Source organism: Solanum verrucosum, unplaced genomic scaffold (assembly GCF_900185275.1).
Source record: "Solanum verrucosum unplaced genomic scaffold, falcon-dt-bn FXZP01000277.1, whole genome shotgun sequence".
In the NCBI taxonomy this organism is placed as follows: Eukaryota; Viridiplantae; Streptophyta; class Magnoliopsida; order Solanales; family Solanaceae; genus Solanum; species Solanum verrucosum.
Window position 1 is genome coordinate 3,003,462 of NW_026019945.1, and position 22,938 is coordinate 3,026,399.

Genomic DNA, 22,938 nt, shown 5'->3' on the forward strand with positions numbered 1-22,938 from the left:
TGTTAGACTTTTTTTCCTTAGTAGACATCTGACTTTTTAAAAATTATTATCTGTCTATTCAGCTAGCATTTGATCGTAGATTTAGTTGAAGCTTGAAAAAAATGATTTTTTTGAACCTTGATGTTGTGGTTGGACATGCCATTCGAAGTTTTGGGAGTGGAAGCAAAATTTCACCCAAAAATTTGGTATGGACTATATTTCTAAAAACTACTTTCAAAATCTATGATTAAATAGGGGTTCGGTTTCAAGATGTTGACATGTTGGTATGATATTCCTCTAATTGGCTCATTTTGGTATGATGGTTGCATAAACGATAGAACATGAAAGAGAGGGTGAAGGAAGCTTTATAACAGTTATGTTTAGAGCTGTCAAAATGGGCTGGCCCAACCCAATTCTAACGGGCTAGAGAGTTAAATGGGTTGGGACGGGCTGACCTTTTTAATTGAAGGGCCTATAAAATAGCAGCCCAACCCAGCTCTAAACGGGTCACGGGCTGGGACGGGTTGACCCTTCAATCAAAAAATGGATAACATTTTTTTGTTAGAAAGAATACGAACGTTGATGAATTACACATATTTCAGTGAATATTTACAAAAAAAAAATACATAATAGCCAAGATACAACATTCATAAGTTTCATTCGAGCAAAAAATATTACATGATCACTATTTTCAAAAACAAGACAATAAAGGAGAAGTGAAAAATTAGGCATAAAAATAAAAGTAAAAGAGGTCAAAGATTCTTAGTTATAATGGAGTAATGAACTTGGGCTAATAAGAAAATTTAGTGTGCTAATGATCCTAAAATGTAAAAGATATGTAAAAAATATAGTCTTGATTTTATATTGGCATTTTAAAATTATTTATTGACAAAATCTTAACAAGTAAAACACTACTTAAAATATATATAATAAATATTTTTTAAATTCACAGCTCGTGGGCTGGCCTCTGAGGCTTGCGGGTTGGGCCTACAAGGCCAGCGGCCAAATGAGGCTGGACTAAAAAGCCTCGTTCCTAAATGGGCTGAAAAAATTGAGCCCAACCCCATCTAATTCAAAGGTTGGATTGGGCCGGCCTAGCGGGCCAAGCCCATTTTGACAACTCTAGTTATGTTGTTGTATTATTAAAATATGGACAAATTATTTAACTACACTCCTTTACTTACCTTAATATCTATTTATCCTTACTTATTTCAAAAATTTCAAAAATCCCTTATTTTACCTATGTATCCCGTGCACAACGCTATGTATCATGCTATGTGGAATGTATCAAACGCTATGTATCTCGTGCACAACGCTATGTATCCCGCATGTATCCCGTACACAACGCTATGTATCCCGCTATGTGGAATGTATCAAACCTAATGTATCCAGTGCACAACGCTATGTATCCCGCAAACATCATTTTTAAGGAATTTTTGGTAAATAAAAAACTAGAAGGGATATGATGTTATTTAGTACTTATAATATGTGGTTCCTATAATTTATACTTAAAATATTTATTATAAAAATCACCCCATATACACATTTAAGAGTCAATATTACAGGTTTTAAATTTACTTTTAAAAAATTCTTGCTTATAACAGTTTAATTACGGATTATAACATATCACTAATTATTTATAAATTCATTAAATTTTACTTTATTAAATAAGTAATTTTTTATAATTTTTTATTATTATTAAATTATTTAAATAAAGAATGCCTCATAATTATCTCTTACACAATTATAAGGATTTTACATTGATTACACTTTCTTATTTAATGTTATACTCATAACCTCCCATTAGTCAATCCCACCACCCTTCCTTCCCACATATCCAACTATACACGCTATCACCCTACTTTCACCTTCTTCTCTTTCATTTTCTCACCAGCCAACTACACCAACATTCAATCTTTCGTCCAATTTTTTTTCCAACAAAATTATGTCTAAGAAACCCATTGAAACGCCTCAAAAGAATCCTAGATTGGGTGAAGGAACATCTAATGATGATGTTCATGTTTCAAATTTTAATATATTAACTCAAACTCCCCTCCCCCCCCTCCCCCACCTAAAATTGTTGAAAATCTGGCGAATATTCAAAATCCGACAACGGATGGTTCATCTAAGTTGAAGGAGCGACAAAGAGAGAAAGAATGAAGAAAAAAAAGGTCACCCCTACAAATCAAAAGGGGAAGAAGAGGAAGGGGAAATTTGTTGAAACCCCTTCTGATTTCGATTTTGATTTTGTTACTGAAATCAAAAAGAAAAAAACAAAAAAAAAACAAATGTAGAATGAACAGTGTATAAAGAATGAATGGTATATTAAACACTAAGTTTATAATGCACTTCAAATCAATTATGTTTCATATCAAAACAAAACATTAATCTAAACGACAAAATAAAATAAAAATTATATATAGTCTAAACAAATAAACAGTCATTAGTTTTGCACAGGATAATTTGAACATGCTTCATGTTGTGGCCAACTTGACAACATCTACTGCAAGTAACTTTGAACCTTTTGAATTTCACATCAGCAACCCTCTTTCATATATAATTCATTTCATTTGAAAATCAACATAATTCTCTGTTTCATTAAAAAAAAAAAACAATTGGTCTAACATTATACAAATCAATTAGAAATATGTTAAATAATATTAACTTTTCATTCCAAAGACAATACAAATTTCATCCATAAAAATCATTATAATAACAACAAAATTATACACACTCGTCATTATTTTTTCATACAAATATCATTCAAACGGTACATTACAAAATAAATTTCATACAAAACATAATATTTCACATTTAATACTCACTTAATACACATTTCATACAACAATCATCATTCATACCAAATTTATACATTTTCATACAAAACGATTATTCATTCAAACTATATACATTTCTCGTCCCAAATAATTAATTATTGTCACCAACTTTATACAGAAATAACAAAACTAATATAAACTCAACAATTTCACATTTAATACCAATTTAAAACACTTGTAATACACTTCGTCAAGAATTCCAATTTTTTTTTTTACATATTTCTTAACACACTTTTCATACATAATTCATTCGACTTATACTATCAAATTCATTATCAAATAAAATAAATTTTCATAAATTCGTCAACATTATAATTAAATTATTTTTACAGAATAATTAGCACACTTTCATACAAGTTTCAATTAATTTATTCTATCAAATTTATTCATAAAATCACATTAAATTTATAATTTCACAAAACAACAACCGTATACAAAATAAACAAATAAACAAAAAAAACATTAAATTTTTTACATTTCACAACAACTAACATAATATGATATCAACAGTTAACAAAATATGACTCCACCTTCAATTAATCAACAGTTTGATCATTTTTGTTTCATTTCACTATCATTCTAAAACAAACGTTAAACAATAATAAATACTAACCCGAAAGATCCCATCTTTTACCATGTTTGATTAAAACTGACGTAGTTGTCCATCACAACAAAATCAAGAATTTTCAAAGATGAAAAAAAACTTCAATTACTCGAATGCGGGATTTTTTTGTTGAAATTGAAGAGAGAAACGTTGAATTTTTTTTGTTGCAAATTGAAGAGAGAGAAACGTTGAAAAAAGAAGAAGATAAAATCTGAATTTTTATTTGATTTTAACTGATTTGAGTGAATTAAGGATACTAAATAATCTTAATAAGTTTAAATCCTTTAATTCGTGTTATTTATTAATTATCTACAAAAAAAATGATATGATCTGATTTTATAGTTTATCTTAACTGATTTTGAGTGAATTAAGGATAAAAAATATTGTTAATTTGTTTGAATCTTTTATTTCATGCTAATCATTAATTATCTACAATAAATTCAAATTAAATTACAGGCCACACTTTTAGTTTTTTACTTTATTATCTCTAATTCCGTTTTTTTTTAAATTTTCGTTTATCTTTTCTTTTTTAAAAAAAAACTTTTTTCGAATTAATAAAAACATTTCTTTTATTTGTGAATTTGTTTTAACCTGAAATTTTTAATGTTATAGCTTGAAAATCTAAATCTACTGCTATAGCCTGAAAATAGTACTATAATATATGTCATATAGGAAATTTACACATATTTATTTCCTTTTATCATAATTTGTTACTATACTCTATAAAATCTTACTGTTTCATTTGTTAAAAAAATTAATTAGGTTCTCTTTTTTTTAAAAATAAAATAAAATTTATACCGTGCTAGTTTTATTTGAAATGCAACAATGTTTTTATATTACTAGATCTGGGAACGTGCTTTGCACATTTATCCCAAAATACTTTATATAAATTTTATATTGTAAAATTCATCATTGTTTCGATAGGAACTACATATATCTTCTTAATTAAAAAAATATACTTTTAACTGTAAAATTGACTAAAAGTGCATAAAGTAAAAATAACTAACTATTGCACAAATTCAATAGTCAAATGAGGATACTAAAATACCATATGATAGGCTAATGTATACAAAGCAACAAATCATGGTAATTTTTCAATAATAATAACAACACAACAATAGAAAGTTGTACAATAACAACAAACAAGAAACATAAAGGTTAAACTAAACAAACAAAAAGAGACAAGAGAAGAGAGCATAGAGATTTTCTCATGTTTTTTTTTTCAATTGATTTAAGTGGGCACATTATTGTGTCAAATGTCATTATTTATAGGATAGCATTGAGGAACACAAAGAGTTGTCATAAATATGATATTAATCCATTTGAGATTATCGATGGGAGATGAAAGTAAAAAACATACTCCCTCTGTCCCTAATTACTTGTCCACTTTTGAATATGTACACCTATTAAGAAATCAATTAATGACATAGTAAGTTTACCATTTTACCCCTATTAATTATGAAGCGGATGAAAAGTTTTGCATTTTTCAAAGTAATTAGTCATTTAATTGAGGGTATAATAGGTAAAAAAAATTGTCCTTTCTTGATTTGTCAAAATGGACAAGTAATTAGGGACAACTATAAAAGGACAAATGGACAAGTAATTAGGGACAACTATAAAAGGAAAAGTGGACAAGTAATTAAGGACAACTATAAAAGGAAAAGTGGACAAGTAATTAGGGACAGAGGGAGTAATGAATATAATTAGTGGGTGTTACATACATTCACATAATGATGAGTTAGTGATAATTTATGTATATTAATATGATGATTTACTATTTAATTTATTAAACAATTTATAACATTTAAATGTAATGTTGAAATAAAACTGTAATCTAAGGATAGAATATGTAAAAGAATTCAAACATATTAAATGTGTAATGGAAAATCGTTATGACTAATTATTAAAAAATTCATAGTAACTATGATTATGAAAAATAATCGCTATTACTACGTGGAAGATGTAAAGATTGTTGGTTTTTTCTTGCTAATAATAACTTGCAATTTAATAATGTGTATTGAATTGTAAGTCTTGAAAATAGGAGTATTAATTACCATAATACGAACAGTCAAAATTCTTTGAATCCCGAAAAAAAAATTAAATGAAAAAAAAAATTAAATAATTTTAAGAAAATAAATTAATTTTCGTAATTTAACTTTTTGACTTAGATTCTTCCCACTTTTAGTACTCACTCTGTCCCTAATTACTTGTCCACTTTTGAATTGACACATAATTAAGAAAACAATTAATGACATAGTGAGTTTACCATTTTACCCCTATTAATTATGAAGTAGATGGAAAGTTTTACATTTTTCAAAGTAATTAATCATTTAATTGAGGGTATTATAGGTAAAAAAAATTTGTCCTTTCTTGATTTGACAAAATGGACAAGTACTTAGGTACAACTATAAAAGAAAAAATGGACAAGTAATTATCCTTTCTTGATTTGTCAAAATGGATAAGTGAAAAAATGATGATTATGGTCAAGCAGATTAAAAATAGGATCATCATCTATTCACACCTTTTTAAGAGTGTTAAAGGGTAAAAAAAAATAATAAAACACTCATGCCAGCAAATCTCAAATTTTAAGCACTACTTGCTTCACCAGCCAATGAAACTGCTTTATTTTGTTGAAATTACAAAACTACTTGATGACCCTAACCGTAATTGGATATACCATCTCTAATAATTAGATAGAAAGTTGAGGGTTTTTCTGTCAATTTCTGTTAGCTGAAAGCGCTTCTATTCCCTCTCATATAAGAGAAGTAACAAAAAAATTTAGATTTAATGGCGTCATTTAAGACAGAAACGAGGAATATGATATCCCTCTTGTCCCACTATTAAAGAGTTCGGAGCCAAAAGAATTAAAAAAATTGTCAAAAATTTCAAAGGTATAACAAAATTTATTTTAGAACCAAAAGGGCAATATTGTAACGATTGAATAATTAGGATGACCATCGCAAGGCGTAAAATCCGATGCGCCTTAAAAGGCTCAACTGCCTTGCACTTTACGAGGCACACCTCTTGTAATTTTTTGTTTTATTTCATTCCAATTAAAAGCCTTCCTGTAATTTCTTTATATACTAATTGGTATATATCATATATGTACAAAAGTCTATCAATTTCAGATAATGATGAACACTGATTTATAATGCTTATACTAAATTGAAAACTTCCTTAATAAGATACATGATTTCCCATAAAATCTATAACCTGCTCTAACTTATACTGCTAAAAGGAAATTTGTTGTTCTAAATTTTCTGCGCCGTCCTATAAATTAAAATAAATAAATTATTTCATTCTGATTAAAAATCAGCGCCTTCCTGTAATTTTTATATACTAATTGGTATATGTAAAAAAGTCTATCAATTTCATAATGATGAACACTGATCTTTTCCCTTTCAAGGCGCAGAAAAATCAACGCCGATTGAGGTAACTCCTTTTAGCAAATTTACGACTCTGCTCTAAATTAGTGGGAAGTTCTATTGAAATTTCCTTTGTGGTGAACAACAAATTTTGTCCCAATATTGACTTTGAGTGGGATTTGACATACAACATTTTCCTTTCTCCTTTTTGTAATGAAAAGATAAAATTGCATGTTATACTATTTTACACTCTTTGAAGCTTTGTTTTGATTATAATGATAGTGTTAATGGTCAATTTAAGCTCACATTATCAACTCGTAATAATTATGTCTCAATTCTAAACATGGTGCGATTGGTTATATAAAATTTTCACTCTAAAACAAGTTGTTATTAGTCCTTCCAAATGAGACTAATATAGTAGCAGAAAGTGACAACTCAAGTTAATCTTGGCCTAAAGTCAAAAACAAATTGGAGGCTTAACTTTTTTAAAAAATAAAATAAAAATCAAAGTTATTTTTTCTCTTTAATAAAAAGCTTTATTTTTCTGTGGTTTTAAACTATATATATACCAAAATATTTTTTAATCTTGTGGCCTTAAACGTGTTAGGTGAAAGTTAAATTTAAAAATTGACAAAAAAGAAAGAAACATTCTTTACTGTTTCGAAATTAACTAAAAGAAAAACACAATATAATTTACTTTTTGTTAAAAAATATTTGGTAATATTTATAATAATTCTATTATTATTAAAATGAAGCCCTCAAATTTGAATTCTAAGATGATACCTCATTTATAAAGACATTGAGCCACCCTGGAAGCTAGGGGTGTGCATTCGGTTTTTCGGTTTGGTTTTACACTATTCAGTTTGGATTTTCGATTTTTGGTTTTGTAAAAGTGTAACCCAATCCGATCCAAAATAAATTTGGTTTGGTTTGGTTTTCCTCTATTCGGTTCGGTTTTTTTCGGTTTGGCTATTCGGTTATGTCAATAATTAATAACTTATATAACCAAAGTAATAATATTTAATCCCTTAAATATACTATCATAAGTAAAACTTAAAATACAATACTTATAAGTATACCTATTATAGATGTAATTCAAACATAAAATATAAACGTAATCATCATGAAAGACAATAACCAAAAAGGGACAAAAGTGGTTAACTCCAACTTAATTCTAAGCCTAAACATAATATATATATATTAAAAAAAAAAATGGTTTTTTTCGGTTTTTATTTTTTAAAATCCGAAACCAAACCAAAAAACCAAACAAAGTAATTTATTAATCCAAAACCAATCCAAAAAACCAAAAAACCAATCCAATTAAAAATTCGATTTGATTTGGTTTGATTATTCGGTTTAATTCGAATAGTGCACACCCCTACTGGAAGCAGATCATCAGATATTCTCGGATGACATGAAAGGAAATCTATGGAACTAAATATGGATATTAACAATTCTTGTGTTTTTGTAGCATTTTTTTTTGTAATGTATCCTATTATGCTTGTGGAACTATTTCGTTAAAGATCAGTTCCTTAATTTTTGTACGTCCAACGACGAATCTTAATATATGAATAAAATTCTTCTATTTCAAGAAGAAAAAAAAAGTTGTGATCAGTCATATCAATTTTGACCAACCAAAGCAAAAACTAAATAGAGTGAAATAAATTTGTTAAGTAAGCTTAAAATTGCCGCTGGCACTTTAATTGGATTTCCATCAAATTAAGTACACTAATTATCTCTATATTATTTTTTTCTAGAAAGAACCACACATTTAACATGATTATGATGACATTACCGTATTGGTTACGCATATATTTTTTAAAAAAAAATCTTTGGTATAATTCCTTAGGACTTACATATTACATAGACATTACTAATTATTATTTTTATTTATTACAGTATTTAATTTTAAATGATTCATGAGTAATTTTAAAATGGAAATTTAGCAATTTGTTTAATTACATACCTACTTTTTAGGTTTTTGTTTTGTTTTGTTTGGTTGAATTTTTTATTAAAAGAATGAATTTTATACACTTTTTGGTAATAAAGAAAAAAGGACTAAATGATCAAGAGGAAGAAGCCAAACTAAACAAACCTTACACAATATACTCTAGCAAATGCAGTCAATATTTGATTAGAAAAACCAGCGGACTGATCACTAAATAGATACAAATATGTAGTATATCTTACAACGTGGGTGTGATGTAGACATTTTATGATCATGATGATTTTAGAGCTTGAATCCATAACCGATAAGTCACTTGGAGACTACTTTATCGTTGTTCCTAGCCAATTATTTAAATGGTCCAACAACAACAATAACATACCCAGTGAAATCTCATAAGTGAGGTCTGGGAAAGGTAGAATGGTAGAATGTACGCAAACCTTACCACTATATCTCATTGAGGTAGAGAGGTTGTTTCAGGAAGACCCTTGGCTCAAGTGCAACAAATCTCGGTGTAAAGTAGAAGGGGACAATGAAGAGAATATATCAGACAACAAGGAACAATGCAAAAGTAACCAAAACATCAAATAAATCATACGTTAATAGAAATACCATAGTCCATAAACAACATATTAGGATAGATCATTATTAAAAATAATACTAAACAATGATTAACCAAAAACAAGAACTACAATAGTACTTAAATGATAGACTTTTTCAAATAATATAAGATTGTTCGGACCAACTTGAAATCTTGTAATTTTTTATATGTTTGTTACAGTTTCACTTATTTCATTAACGGTTAGATCACACCCTTAAACAAAAATACCAAGAACAAGATCACATACTTTTTATTAATGACAACATAGTCACAAGTATTAATTTCTTCCCTATGTAAAAATCTTTGTATCAAATGGAGCTTGTTGAATCTTAGGTACAAAAAACTAGTCCTCCTCCTCTATGCAAAAAACATAAAAAAAAAAAAACAAAAAAAAAACTTAATAGTAATGATATATAGTACTTACTAACTATATGGGCTCACTCAACCAATTTCAGATCCCACTCGTGAAATTACACTGAATATATTATTATCGTATCAACTCAACCCATTATAATCCCCCTTAATTAAGCATACCCACAATATCCATTTTCACATTTCACCCCAGACTTACAAACTCTATTACATTTGCCACAATTCTTAGGATCATCAATCACTCTAGTACATACCCCACCACAACAACGTTGTAACAAATTACATTTATTTTGACACTTTCCACAATTATTCATGTCACCTAACACATTTCTACAATGTTTCTTACAACAATAAAGCATACTTGTCCCTTTATTTGCCGATACTCCATTGCAAATATTATTACGATTCGCGTCACAACTTGCTCCTTTTTTGATCGTAGTCACTTTTTTCGAGCTCCTCAAGCTAGTAAAAGGCATATCGAGGGTGTAAATCGACTCTTCTTCATCGTCGTAGTGAAAAAGAGAGTTTGGATTAGCGTTTGTTGATGAAATAAGGAGAATAATGGCAATGAATTTGAGTAAAATGTATGCCATTTTTTTTGTAAAAAAAAATTGTGAGTGAAATTGAAGTATGTGATATATGTCTTATATATATGATTTTGAGTTGATGGTTGTGTGATAAAATATTCCTTGTTTTAAGGGAGGGATTGTTCTCTGCTTGTGGCAGAATTAATTAGATGGAAAATTGTTAATTAGTTAATTAATTAGTGAAAAGCTCTAGATCCTAGTGACACATATAGCTATGAATCTCATGAGTATTCCAAGGAGTAAGTTTGACCTTTATAATTAAAATAGATAGTGGAATAATTAAATGTGTTAATTAACATTGTTTGAAAAAGTCTAAATCGACTATGGAAGTGTTTCTAGCAATGAAACAAAAACATTTTGTACCTAGAACTAGTTTTAATTTGAAGTGATCGTCCAAACAAAAGCAAGCTTTGTGATGGATTAATTCAAAAAGTTTATGACAATACTTGTAGAGGTTGGCAAAAAGTTGTATGTAGTGGAGTGGTAAGTATCTTTAATTATAAATTTTAGATTCTAGCCTTTTAAATATAAATCATCTTTCTATGGTAAAATGTGTTTACCCCTCAAATAGACTTTTTCGGTGCCATATTTAAATTAGTTGGACCTCAAAGCGAGTGCCAAAAAATGATTAGCAATTTAGCATTGTGCCTTGCATAAAAATAGTCATTTTCTATGTAATGGAAGGCAAATAGGGAAGATTTTGTGAAACTCTGCCTGGTAAATGAGCCAATTATTCAGGCCGCTCTGTCATTATCGTGAGCTATAAACTGATTGGTTATTTTGCGTAAATAATAAATAGTTATATATCAAATTAACTAGATCATCTCAAGTATGAATATAATCGCCTTATAAATAACCTACTATAACATGTTAAATTACTCTCTTGACACTATAATTTTTTTCTTACATATTAGTGTGAATGGATTTAAATCCTAATTAAAATCCTTTGTATACTATCATAGGCTAACACGTCATTACAAAGTCTTAAATGGCCATTAAGATGAAAAGGCCAAAAGGGGGTGTGTGGTGGTAGAGTGAATAGTAATTTAGGTGCCATAGCTTAAAGAGACAATAACAAGAGATTAATCTTGCTTAATACATAAGCCTAATATATATTATTATTCACGTTGAAAGATCCGATTTCTCGGCGGGCAAAGCGCGAGGCACTTGGTTTCTCACGGCCTCTCATGCTAGATCTCAGCCGACGAAAGGTTTAGTCAATTTGGAAGCGCACGATAGGTGATTCGTATTATCATTACTCGATCGGTTACACACGATTATTACTTATTGTTTCATAATGTATCATACTGTGTTATGTTGTGATGTATCATATTGGATTGTTTTTAAAGGAAAAATTACATGGTTAAACAAATATATATTAGATAACTAGTCATCATAGCTATAGTTTTAGTTAATTACTACTCGTGATCAACATTCAGTAATAATTACGTGAGCTGAGGTTTCAAGTTTGTATAATTCAGAATTTGTATGATATGATTTGTATAACTTTTGTATAATGTAATTTTGTATAATTGTTTAAAGTTAAGATGTTTGTATTTGTATAAATTCGTTATTTCGAGTTTATACAAAAATAACTCAATTATACAAACGTACCCGCCAATTATACAAACTCACTCACAAATTATACAAATGAGACAATTTAAACTATAGCTACAACTCGTAATTATGCAAACTATAGATATATATGGAGCGTAATTAAGTTTATTATAGTGGCTATTTGCAAAAATTTCCCTTGTTTTAATGAAGAAGAGCCTACATAATTAATTAGACATACTTCACTGCCATATATACTATTATTATCTACAATTTCAAAATATTATGTATCTTACCACTAATTAAGAGTTATCTACTATATATTGAGGAGGATATACTTAGATACACGTATTTTTGCTATCAGAAATACTAAAATAGGAAAAGAAGCGAACAAGATTCGTTATGTATCCTAGATATTAGATACATGCGAATTACACTACATACACATTAGATACATGTATATGTATGTATTTGGTGTGATTCGCAAATACCAGATACATAGGATAGTAGTGAGCAAGATGATAGAGAGGCGAGGGAGGTGTGCGAGATTTGTTATGTATCTCATATACATGCGAATCCACTTGGATACAAAGTATCTACAATAAATTACACATAATTTTGACCCCATGTATTCCAAGATACATGTTTTTGAAAACGCACTAAAATTTGGTAAGATACGTAATATCGCAAACTAGTGTGTATCTAAGTAATTAAGTCCTAAAGTAGTGAGATTTATGTAAGTTTCCCTTTAATGAATACAATGTTTGAATAAATTATTTCTGTTGTTAATTACATAATGTCGCACATCAACAATTTGAATGATAAACATACAAGAAAAGTAGAGTACGAGGTAAACTATTATAAAATGAGAGGAAAATAACAAGATAACAATACATAAAATGTGACTTCATGGATTTAAACGATACGATATGATAAAATTTATGCTAACATTAAACCAAACATAATAAGTATTTAAACTAACAATACGATAGTACGGGCAAATGAGTATACTATTGTTGTAAATTAAGACCGTAATCACTGCTGAAAAAGGGAGTATATATCACATGGTTGACTTCTCTTAGCTCAATTTTATTCACATGCCCTCAGCCACCCCATTTCAATTAGTAAAATATTGTACTACATTAATCACTCAAGAAAATTAAATAATATTCTGTACACTAAATACATTTTTACAAAAATTATACTAAGAAGTCTTTTTTGTCAATACGGGGCAATAAGAGTATCATAAACCTTTTTTTTTTTTGGTAAAATAGATTAACTTATATTAACTTCAGAGAAAATGTATATGGAAGTTAGAATTCTCATTCTAAACTTAGAACTAGAAGGATGATTAGTATTAGTTGTACTTATATTACTGACATTACAAAAACAACTTATATTACTGACATTACAAAAATTTTCATCGCAAAAAAGTTGTGAACGAATCACAGAAACATCCTTATTTGTGTTGGATGGAGCATGTGCCATTACTATTGAATTGGTGTAGAGACAAGCTGTACTGTAAACTTTTTCTTTAACTGACTTTCTAGCCTATTTTTATTTCAATTTTTAAATTTTTTTATTCTGTTCCATTGTTCTTTTCTCTAAAAAAAAATAAATCATTTTAGAAGAGTTAAAACCTATTAATATTAGCTGGTAGTCTGGTTTGCGTGTTGACTAATTATTTGTTATCTAGTGGACTAAATAGTTTTTTTCTAGTCTCAATGTATGATTCAAATCCAGCTGGTTTATCAAATCTCGTTAGGTTCAGTCAAAGTAAAACACATACAATAACAACAACCACAATAATATACTCGATGTATGTAAATCCAGGACGATATGATATACGTAAATTTTACGGATCTCTATCATTATGGGTGAATCTCTGTATCAAGTATAAAGAAAATTCTAAAAAGGAGAAGGGAAACTTTCCAAATTATCAAAGCGTATGCATACTTGTGACCTTCATTTGGTAGGAAATTTTTTCTCCAAAAGAAAAAAAAAAGATTTTTTCCGTTGCCGGGACTTGAACCCGGGTCTCTCGGGTGAGAGCCGAGTATCCTAACCAACTAGACTACAACGGATTTGTTCTAAATAGTAAACATTTTATTTATAGTTTAATATATGAAATGGTGGATTAATTCCTTGCAAGAGGTGCATGTTTATAGGCCGGAAAAGATAATTGCATTTAACAATTTGGTGAATATGTTATCAATTTTCACATATACTAATCTACTATCTAACCATTAAGATATTGATCGATTTGATATAGGTTTAGCTATATATATAATACTATTTTAAAGTTTATTTGGTACATATTTGAACCAAAGAAAAAGATATGCAGGTACTTCTAAAGTATTTTATATATAAAAGTGTATAAATGTATGTAAATTTAATATATAGTTCTCGATGGAATAACAGTGAAATCAATAAGGAACATAAGTTAACCATATACCCACATCATTAACCATTAACTACAAAATCTCAAACTATTCCTCAATCATTATTCTGATAACCTACTTCCAATAAATCAATAAGCTTATTTTGCGGATGGGTAACTAGTAAGGAAAAACTATATAATTACATAAATACTAATGCACTATATAATTTGAAATAATAACACAGTCTTACCAATTAATAATGTCATACCAAATTTCAAATCAGATACAACATCCCTTCAAATTTCAAGTCAGATACTTGTATCAAAGATACTAAATACATATATCTTTGATACCAGATACATTCTGAAATACAAATACATATGGAGAGAGGCGAGCGAGAAGCCGGTGTATCCCAGATACATGCAAATCACATTATATTTATATATATGGGATACCAGATACATTCTGAAAATACATCGTGAGGTGAGAGAGGTGAGTGAGAGAGTCAGTGTATCACAGATATCTGTGAATCATGCTTGGATACAATGTATTCAGAATAAATTACACCTAATTTGATTCGCATGTATTCAAGAAACATGTATATGGTGAAGTAAATATGGTATGGAAGGTAATTTCAAAAACTAAAGTAAAGACACATAAGCCATGAACTAGTGAGATTTGTGTTGTTTGCTCTATTAGTTATGGTTTAGTTTTGAACGACTCTATTTCTTATCGGAAAGAAAAGCCCAAGAAACAATAGGGAGAAATGGGCTTCAATCATCATGATATTTGAGTTGGGCCTCAAATATTAGAAGTGAATTCATTTTCATTGGGCCTTCTTATTGGTCTAAAATCAAAAGTTAAGCCCAATAAACCCAACGGCTCCCCCACCCCCTACCCCCCAAAATTCGAATTCAAAATTGATGAAAAATCCCCCTTTAGGTTTGTAGTCTCTTATTTTCCTCCATTGTTACGCTCCAATCTCCATCAACAATGGCTACCACCAATAGCTTCCTCAATACACCAACCAAAACTCCAACTAGTACTTCCATTTCCAAAAAACATCACCACAAGCAGCATGCCGCGGATCCAAGCAGATCGGGTTCAGAATTCAAGGACCGATTTGAGGCCTACAATCGGCTTCAAGCAGCCGCTGTAGCTTTCGGTGAGAAACTTCCGATTCCTGAAATAGTTGCTATTGGTGGACAGTCCGATGGGAAAAGCTCCCTCCTCGAAGCCCTACTGGGATTCCGATTCAATGTCCGAGAAGTTGAAATGGGTACCCGACGCCCTCTCATCTTGCAAATGGTCCATGACCAATCCGCTTTAGAGCCTCGTTGCCGCTTTCAGGTCTGCTGTACACACACACACTCTTTCTCCTTAATCTTTGTTTATACAAGTTGAATGCAAAATATGTTACCACTGAAATAATTTGAAGTGTTATGTGGAAGCTAGCAAAGCAAACCTGGAAAACTTAAATAAGCAGACAAAATGATAAGTGTGCCATGTATTGTCATTAGAGCAAAACGGACATAGAGAATTCACATAGCTGACCGCAATTAACTATGCCTCAATTCCACACTAGTCGGGATTGGTTATACGAATCCTACTTTTGTTTAGAAAATTATCATAAGAAAGTCTGTTTTTATGTTGGTTGTCAACCTACTATAACACCCCCTTTGTTCGAGCTTTATGATAAATGGTATAGAGATTAGACCTTGGATTTAGAAATTGAGTATCAGTGTGATGTTGGAGATTATCTAGAGAGAGTTAATTGTTGTGTGCTGAATTTATAGAAGAGGAAATGCTGATATTCTGGAATATGATTTTTGATGCAGGAAGAGGATTCAGAAGAATATGGAAGTCCAGTAGTCTTGGCCTCTGCGATTGCAGATACCATAAAGTCTCGGACTGAGTCACTTTTGAAAAGGACTAGAGCGGCAGTCTCTTCAAAGCCTATTGTCATGAGAGCAGAATATGCTCATTGCCCTAATCTTACCATCATTGATACACCTGGATTTGTACTAAAGGTAAGTTACTCCATCTGGCTTTGAACATACAGCTACTCGACTAACACACATGTTTTTGGAGGGACTGATTATATTTCATCTGGCAGGCGAAGAAGGGTGAACCAGAGAGAACACCTGATGAGATTTTATCCATGGTGAAGTCACTAGCCAGTCCGCCTCATCGAATTATTCTGTTCCTTCAGCAGAGCAGTGTGGAATGGTGCTCATCTTTGTGGCTGGACACTATTCGAGAGATTGATCCCAGCTTTAGGAGGACAGTCATTGTTGTCTCCAAATTTGATAACCGGCTCAAGGTATGAACACCAAGTTTCTTGGCTCACGCTTGCACATGTCAAATGTTGTTTTCAGTATTGATGATAAGAAGTTTTTGCATATGCTCTAATGTTTTTGTGTCTGTTAACTTTAATAGATAAATAACTACATTATGTGATGAGAGCAGAGATTTCTAAAATGCAAATGCAAAATCTTTTCTCTTTTTAATCGGAAAGAAAACGAAGCTGGGAGAAAGTTATCTCCTAGATTATTGGGGAAGTTGCCTGTACAGTGACTGATCATCAATAGTATTTCTTAGATGATAAATTTCACTTGATACATATTTGTCTTCTTTTGGAGCCTTCGTGCTATGGTAAAAGTTGCTTCTGTGGTCATGTGTCACATGTTCAAGCCAAGGAAAATGGAAATAGCTTCTTGCAGAAGTGTAAGATAAGCTGAGGAAATAGCTTCTTGGTGCACCGGGCTACCTTTTTTTTCTTTTAAAAAACAACATATTTGCCTTCTTCTCTTCCTATTCAATGAATTGTTTTGGATTGGCTTTTCCTCTCACTGTACTAGATCTAATTGTGATATAATCCATGTTCAGGAATTCACTGAACGCTGGGAAGTAGATCGGTATTTGAGTGCAAGTGGTTATCTTGGGGAGAATACTCGTCCCTTTTTTGTCGCCCTACCTAAGGATCGAGGCACAATTTCCAATGATGAGTTTCGCCGTCAAATATCTCAAGTGGATGCAGAGATGTTACACTATTTGCGTGATAGTGTTAAAGGTGGGTTTGATGAAGAGAAATATAGGTCCTATGTTGGGTTTGGTTGTCTGAGAGATTTTTTGGAGGCTGAGCTCCAGAGAAGATACAAAGAAGCTGCACCAGCAACACTTGCTCTGCTGGAACAGCGATGTGGTGAAGTCACTGCTGATTTAGCTAAAATGGAATGCAAGATAAATGCAACATCTGATGTTGCCCATCTTCGAAAATCTGCCATGTTGCACGCTGCCACATTATGCAATCATGTGGTCAGTACTGCTTCTAAAATATACATAATATATGTACTCCTAATTAGCATTTTGTGTGATCTGTTTGAAGTGTTACTTCCAGGCTTTCAGCATATCTGCAATGGTTATGAATTTGCCACTATGTTTTGCTGTACCAAGTTTAATGTATCTTTTAGTGATGAAATTATTTGTGAATTGGTTTTCTTGTTATTTGATGAAGGAGGCACTTATTGATGGTGCTGCAGATCCAGCCCCTGAGCAATGGGGGAAAACAACAGAGGAAGAACGGTTAGAGAGTGGTATTGGGAGTTGGCCTAGTGTTACAGGTGAAATTAAACCTCCAAATGCGACCCTTCGACTTTATGGTGGTGCTGCCTTTGAGAGGGTGATGCATGAATTTCGATGTGTAACCTATTCAATCAAATGCCCACCTGTGTCCAGGGAGAAGGTATTTTCTTTAAAAGAAAAAAAAAATTGTGTTAGAAATTGGGAATTCAATTTAACAGAGTTGGTGACAGGTGGCTAACATTTTGCTTGCTCATACTGGCCGTGGTGGTGGTAGGGGAATTACTGAGGCAGCTGCAGAGATTGCACGAGCTGCAGCTCGATCTTGGCTTGCTCCTCTTCTTGACACAGCTTGTGATCGTTTGGCTTTTGTTTTGGGAAACCTCTTCGATATTTCCATTGAGAAAAATCATGGAAATGACTCCAACAGTAAGAATTCAAGTTGTATTTTTGTCTCGAGTCTGAGATACATGCTGCTTCATTAAACTATTTACTATATGAGCTGAAATTTTCTTTCACGAAATGGATAAGCTGACCTTTAGGATGCCTGTATTTAGTATTAAAGATATCAATAGGTTTTTGTTTTCTTGTTTCTGTCATCCTTTTTTTAAGATTGTGTGATGCAGTGATAAATCTTAACTCATAGTTTTGAAAAAAGAGTTATGCTGTTTATTGAAGCAGAAACAGTTGATGGAGTTCTCTATATAGCGTTCTAAAGTTGGAATATCTCATGCAGTTCCACAAATTACGGTCGTTTTTGATGGTTTGAATATCATTTTCTCTATGCAGATGGACATAGACCAGTGGATATGGAAGGATACATTGGTTTTCATGCTGCTCTAAGGCAATCCTACAACCATTTTATGAAAGATCTATCCAAAGAGTGCAAGCAACTACTCCGACATCATCTTGATTCAGTTACAAGTCCATATTCTCATGTCTGCTACGAGAACAACTTTATTGGGAGTTTTAGCTCTGGTACAAACTCAATGTGCCAATTAAATCAAGCCACAGCTAGTCCATTATGTCTCGAGTTATCTGATGGGGGTGCTGCATTGCGCAAAGAAGCAATGAAAGACCAAGAAAACATACCCCCTGAAAAAAGTGCTCAGGAAACCACACCTGGAAAAGTTACAGAAAGCAGGGATGCCCTACGAGAATGCCAAATGACTGTGCCCGAGACCCCATCTCCTGACCAACCTTCCGATGGAAATTATGGTATCAAAAGAGAACTTGGAAACTGTGTCGAAGTTGGAGCAAGAAAACGCCAACCTAGAATTACAGGCAATGCTAGAAACCATGGCCAAAATGGCGAGAGCCTTTTGTTTGGAAATGGGGACAACATATCAAGACCGGTCTCTACTTATGCAGAGATATGCTCATCAGCTGCCCAGCATTTTGCTCGAATACGTGAAATTTTGGTAGAACGCAGCGTGGCATCAACATTGAATTCTGGATTCTTAACTCCATGGTACGCTACCAATCTTTCTCTGACCCTATTAGTTTATTGTAAGAATTCCTATATTATGTGTATATGTATCAACTGTGTATGCATATTAACACTGAATTAGCATCTAACTCCCTAGATAATTTCTCAATCTCTAGCCAGACACAAAATTTTAACCCAGTAGTGATTAAGATACAACTTATAGTTAGTTTATTACAAGACTGTCCTCATACAACACCTCCTTGTTGTACATTTTAATTTCTATACTTAATTAAGGTTGTCCAGTAACTACAAAACTGACATTATTTCCTATTTGTCAACAGTCGAGAACGTCTTTTTGTAGCACTTGGGCTGAATTTGTTTGCTGTGAATGATGAAAAATTCATGGACATGTTTGTTGCACCTGGAGCTATAGATTCTCTAGAAAACGAACGTCAATCACTTCAGAAGCGACAGAAAATCCTGCATTCTTGCTTGAATGAGTTCAAAAGTGTGGCTAGAGCACTTTGACAGACAACCAATTTTCACTTATTTGACAAGCTTATTTGGCTTCACATCTGGTGAATCCAACAAATACTCATCAGTAAGTGACTCAGCAATATTTTCATCTTCATATCATGTCAGCATTTTATTCTCTTCTCCCCCCCCCTCCCTGTGTGTACCTTAGCTATAAAGTTCTGTTAAACTCATGAATTAAAGTCCTTCGATGATTTAAGTAAGCTGCAGTCATTTCTTCAATATCCTATTTGCACTTTTCTTTTTGATGATCGTGCTGGACCTGGACTAATTCCACGGGATATCTGATAACTTTGTCCACCAAAATTAAGACAAATGAGAAGAATCACCTAGTGTTTTTTGTCTATGCTGAGTTTTGAACAGTTCTCAACCACTATCAAAGTTACACATTTCACTCTCTATTTGTCTTTATGATACAATATGTTTGGTTCTGATACCATTTGAAAGAATTTGTGCGTTCAATCTTTTACTATTAGCTCAAGACATTATAAATTCCTTTTACGAATATTTACCCAATCACGAGGGACAAGTGTATTCTGTGTAATAGTAATATCACTGCACCAACTTTGACAAATATGTTGATTTCTCCATGATTTGAAATGAGGATTATAATATCCTTTCTAGAAAACGTCATCATAACAATAATTAATAATATTGACCTTATCAAAAGCTTGTCTCCTTCAAAATATCATTGGTGTTTCCATGAAGTTTACTTTGAAAAATCTGAATTTGTTTTCCAGTTCCCCACTATTGCAGTAGCAAAATACACCTAAAAAATAGGGTATTGAATAATTTTATTTTAAGAAAAATCAAGTACAATTCAAAGTACGAAACTTCCTAAAAATTACAGTAAATTCTTACTTACTATACTATAAGATATTATTTAGGAAATTGACCAGAAAACATAAACAAAATTGTGACAGCTAGATTTTGTCTACTATTCATGAACCTCGTAAGAAAAAAGAAATTATAAAAAATGTACTTTTGAAGTGGTCCCTTTTATCCCATCTAATAGTATTACCCCTTAAACTGAAGACTCTAGATTTAAATATTTGTATAAATTTGCTTAAACTCAACTGTTTCTTCCTTAATTAGAGGTTTTGGATTAGCAACACTATCCCGAGTGGGGCCTTACCCGACGTGAATTCGAATTGATCGGACTCCAATACAGATACAAAATATTGGGTGGAAAATATTAAAACAAAAATCTACTCATAGATTACATATTCAAATATGGCCTTTCACTTGTTCCTTTTATGTGTTCTAACTCATTCTTTTTGCTATGATTTAAATCAAAAGCGAATTTAAGATTTTAAATATATATTATATAGTTTCAATCCAAACATTCATATACAATGCAAGTGAATAATGAACAAGCACATCCTCCATATCTTAAAATGAAGATATTATCGAGTAATTTTATGCATCAAACATTTATTTATTCAAACTTTAGATAGATGAAATAGTTCTTTTTATTGTTAGGATGTGAATGATTCTATTTTTTTGTGATTTTCTTTCAATTTATTCATCGTTAAGTCAAAGTCTTGTGTGCTCAAAAGGAAAAGTTAACAAATAATTCAATATTTTAACATTAATATTATTGAGCCGTCCTATCGTTATTAGGTACTTTTAATTAATAAGATGGAAATATTCTTATTTGACGACAAATTCGGCGATGGACTCTCTCAAAAGTCACTTCGCCAGCTAGTTTGAATAATGATGTATTTACTATTTCAATGACTTTGAATAATAACAAAATAAGTTTCTTCTATAGAAAAATTGAACAATTTTATAAATATTAAAAAAAAAACATAATTTGATACATAAAATATTTGGTTTAGATCCCGGAGAAAATCACATTCAAGGGATGACATGTAGACATACTCTAATGCAAGTCGTTAGTTACTGCTTCAACAACTCGAACATATGACCTATAGGTAACACAAAGACAACTTTATCGTTGCTCCAAGAGAGAAAAGAGACACAATCACTTATTATTATTATTATTATTATTATTATTATCCCTTTGTTGAACCTTAATTAAAAATGATAGATAAAATTAAATATCCAAACGAGTAAGGGTAGTCAAAGCACACGTATTAGGAAAATAATCATTTTAATTTTTTTAATGTACTTGTTTGATTTTGAAGTGAATAGGGATCCAAGGCAATTAGTACGACTTTGTTTTAAAAAATAAACAAATTATGTACCTTAAAACACCACTTTATACAATTAAAATTCATAATTTCAATCTCAAAAGTCACAAAAGATTCTCTTCTCTTACATTTTCTTTCTCCCTTTATTCACGTCCAGGGAAGCTCACAAAATAATTTAAAAAGAAAAGTATCACTAATTGTTTTTAATATAATAATGGAGAACTAATTAAGTTTGATTAAGTGGCTTAAACCAACTAAGGACTTCTTCAAAACCAAACATTAAGGGCATCATGACTATATAAGAGTGGAGTAGACAAAAACTCGTCTTATGTCATGTATTATCTACTTTGAATTTAGGTTTATATAGATTTATTTTTCGGATTACGCCAAATCATACCCCAAAAGCATCATACTATATGAACTTCACCCATGTCCTTTCCTTTTTAATTTGAATGTCGAATTTATGTAAAATTCTATGGACACCTCATTTTCAAAAATTTGTCGGTCTAGAAGTCTGTCAGTCCTACTTGATTACTCTTTTTAAAGAGTGTCACTACACTCTATTTAAGGACTCAATGTCATCACTAAGGTTTGCCCCACAATCATATTGAGGGAGAACTGTCTCTGATATCATATTTATCATGACCCAAATCCATGGTGCACGTAATGTTCACTTAGAACGTAGATACTAGATATTAGACAAATATGAATTATCTTTTGGCCTATACCACATCAATCTCCAAAAGCATATGTACTATGTGAACTTCAGTTATATCTTATAAAATGCTCTTTATTTTTCTTTCTTATGTCAATGTGAAACTTTCAATCCTGCTTGATCCGCCCACCGTCAGGGTTGTCACATTAGTTGCCCCTTCAAAATAATTCTTCAAGAAAATAACATAAAAGTACTATAAAGTGCTTCTTGTTTACTCATTACGCAGCTGTGAAACCAACCAAGAAAATCAACTCAATTTTGTAATTTAGTTTCTGCAAATGTGACAGTGCTGTATCC

General features: G+C 31.2%; 1 protein-coding gene and 1 non-coding gene across 3 annotated transcripts; one reads left to right on the forward strand and one right to left on the reverse strand.

The window, feature by feature from the left end:
* Positions 1-13,855: 13,855 nt before the first annotated feature.
* On the reverse strand, positions 13,856-13,928 carry TRNAE-CUC (transfer RNA glutamic acid (anticodon CUC)). Its single transcript has one exon. It is a non-coding gene; the product is annotated as a tRNA-Glu (tRNA).
* Positions 13,929-15,197: 1,269 nt separating this feature from the next.
* Positions 15,198-19,891, forward strand: LOC125808768 (dynamin-related protein 5A). Of its 2 annotated transcripts, none has more exons than XM_049488434.1 (8): positions 15,198-15,575; positions 16,064-16,255; positions 16,342-16,548; positions 17,115-17,543; positions 17,743-17,970; positions 18,041-18,248; positions 18,597-19,278; positions 19,578-19,891. In XM_049488434.1, the coding sequence occupies exons 1-8, from the start codon at positions 15,219-15,221 to the stop codon at positions 19,762-19,764; spliced, it is 2,490 nt and encodes an 829-aa protein (XP_049344391.1). In that variant the 5' UTR covers positions 15,198-15,218; the 3' UTR covers positions 19,765-19,891. The 2 variants fall into 2 exon arrangements, with proteins under 2 accessions (XP_049344391.1, XP_049344398.1); XM_049488441.1 differs by having other exon boundaries at positions 18,041-18,236.
* The last annotated feature ends 3,047 nt before the right edge of the window (positions 19,892-22,938 follow it).

Excerpts from the sequence above, each read along its gene's own strand:
- LOC125808768 (XM_049488434.1), top strand. The coding sequence starts at position 15,219 with ATGGCTACCACCAATAGCTTCCTCAATACACCAACCAAAACTCCAACT. Across the intron at positions 17,544-17,742 it reads CCACATTATGCAATCATGTG|GAGGCACTTATTGATGGTGC; the intron begins GTCAGTACTGCT and ends TATTTGATGAAG. Across the intron at positions 19,279-19,577 it reads TCTGGATTCTTAACTCCATG|TCGAGAACGTCTTTTTGTAG; the intron begins GTACGCTACCAA and ends ATTTGTCAACAG.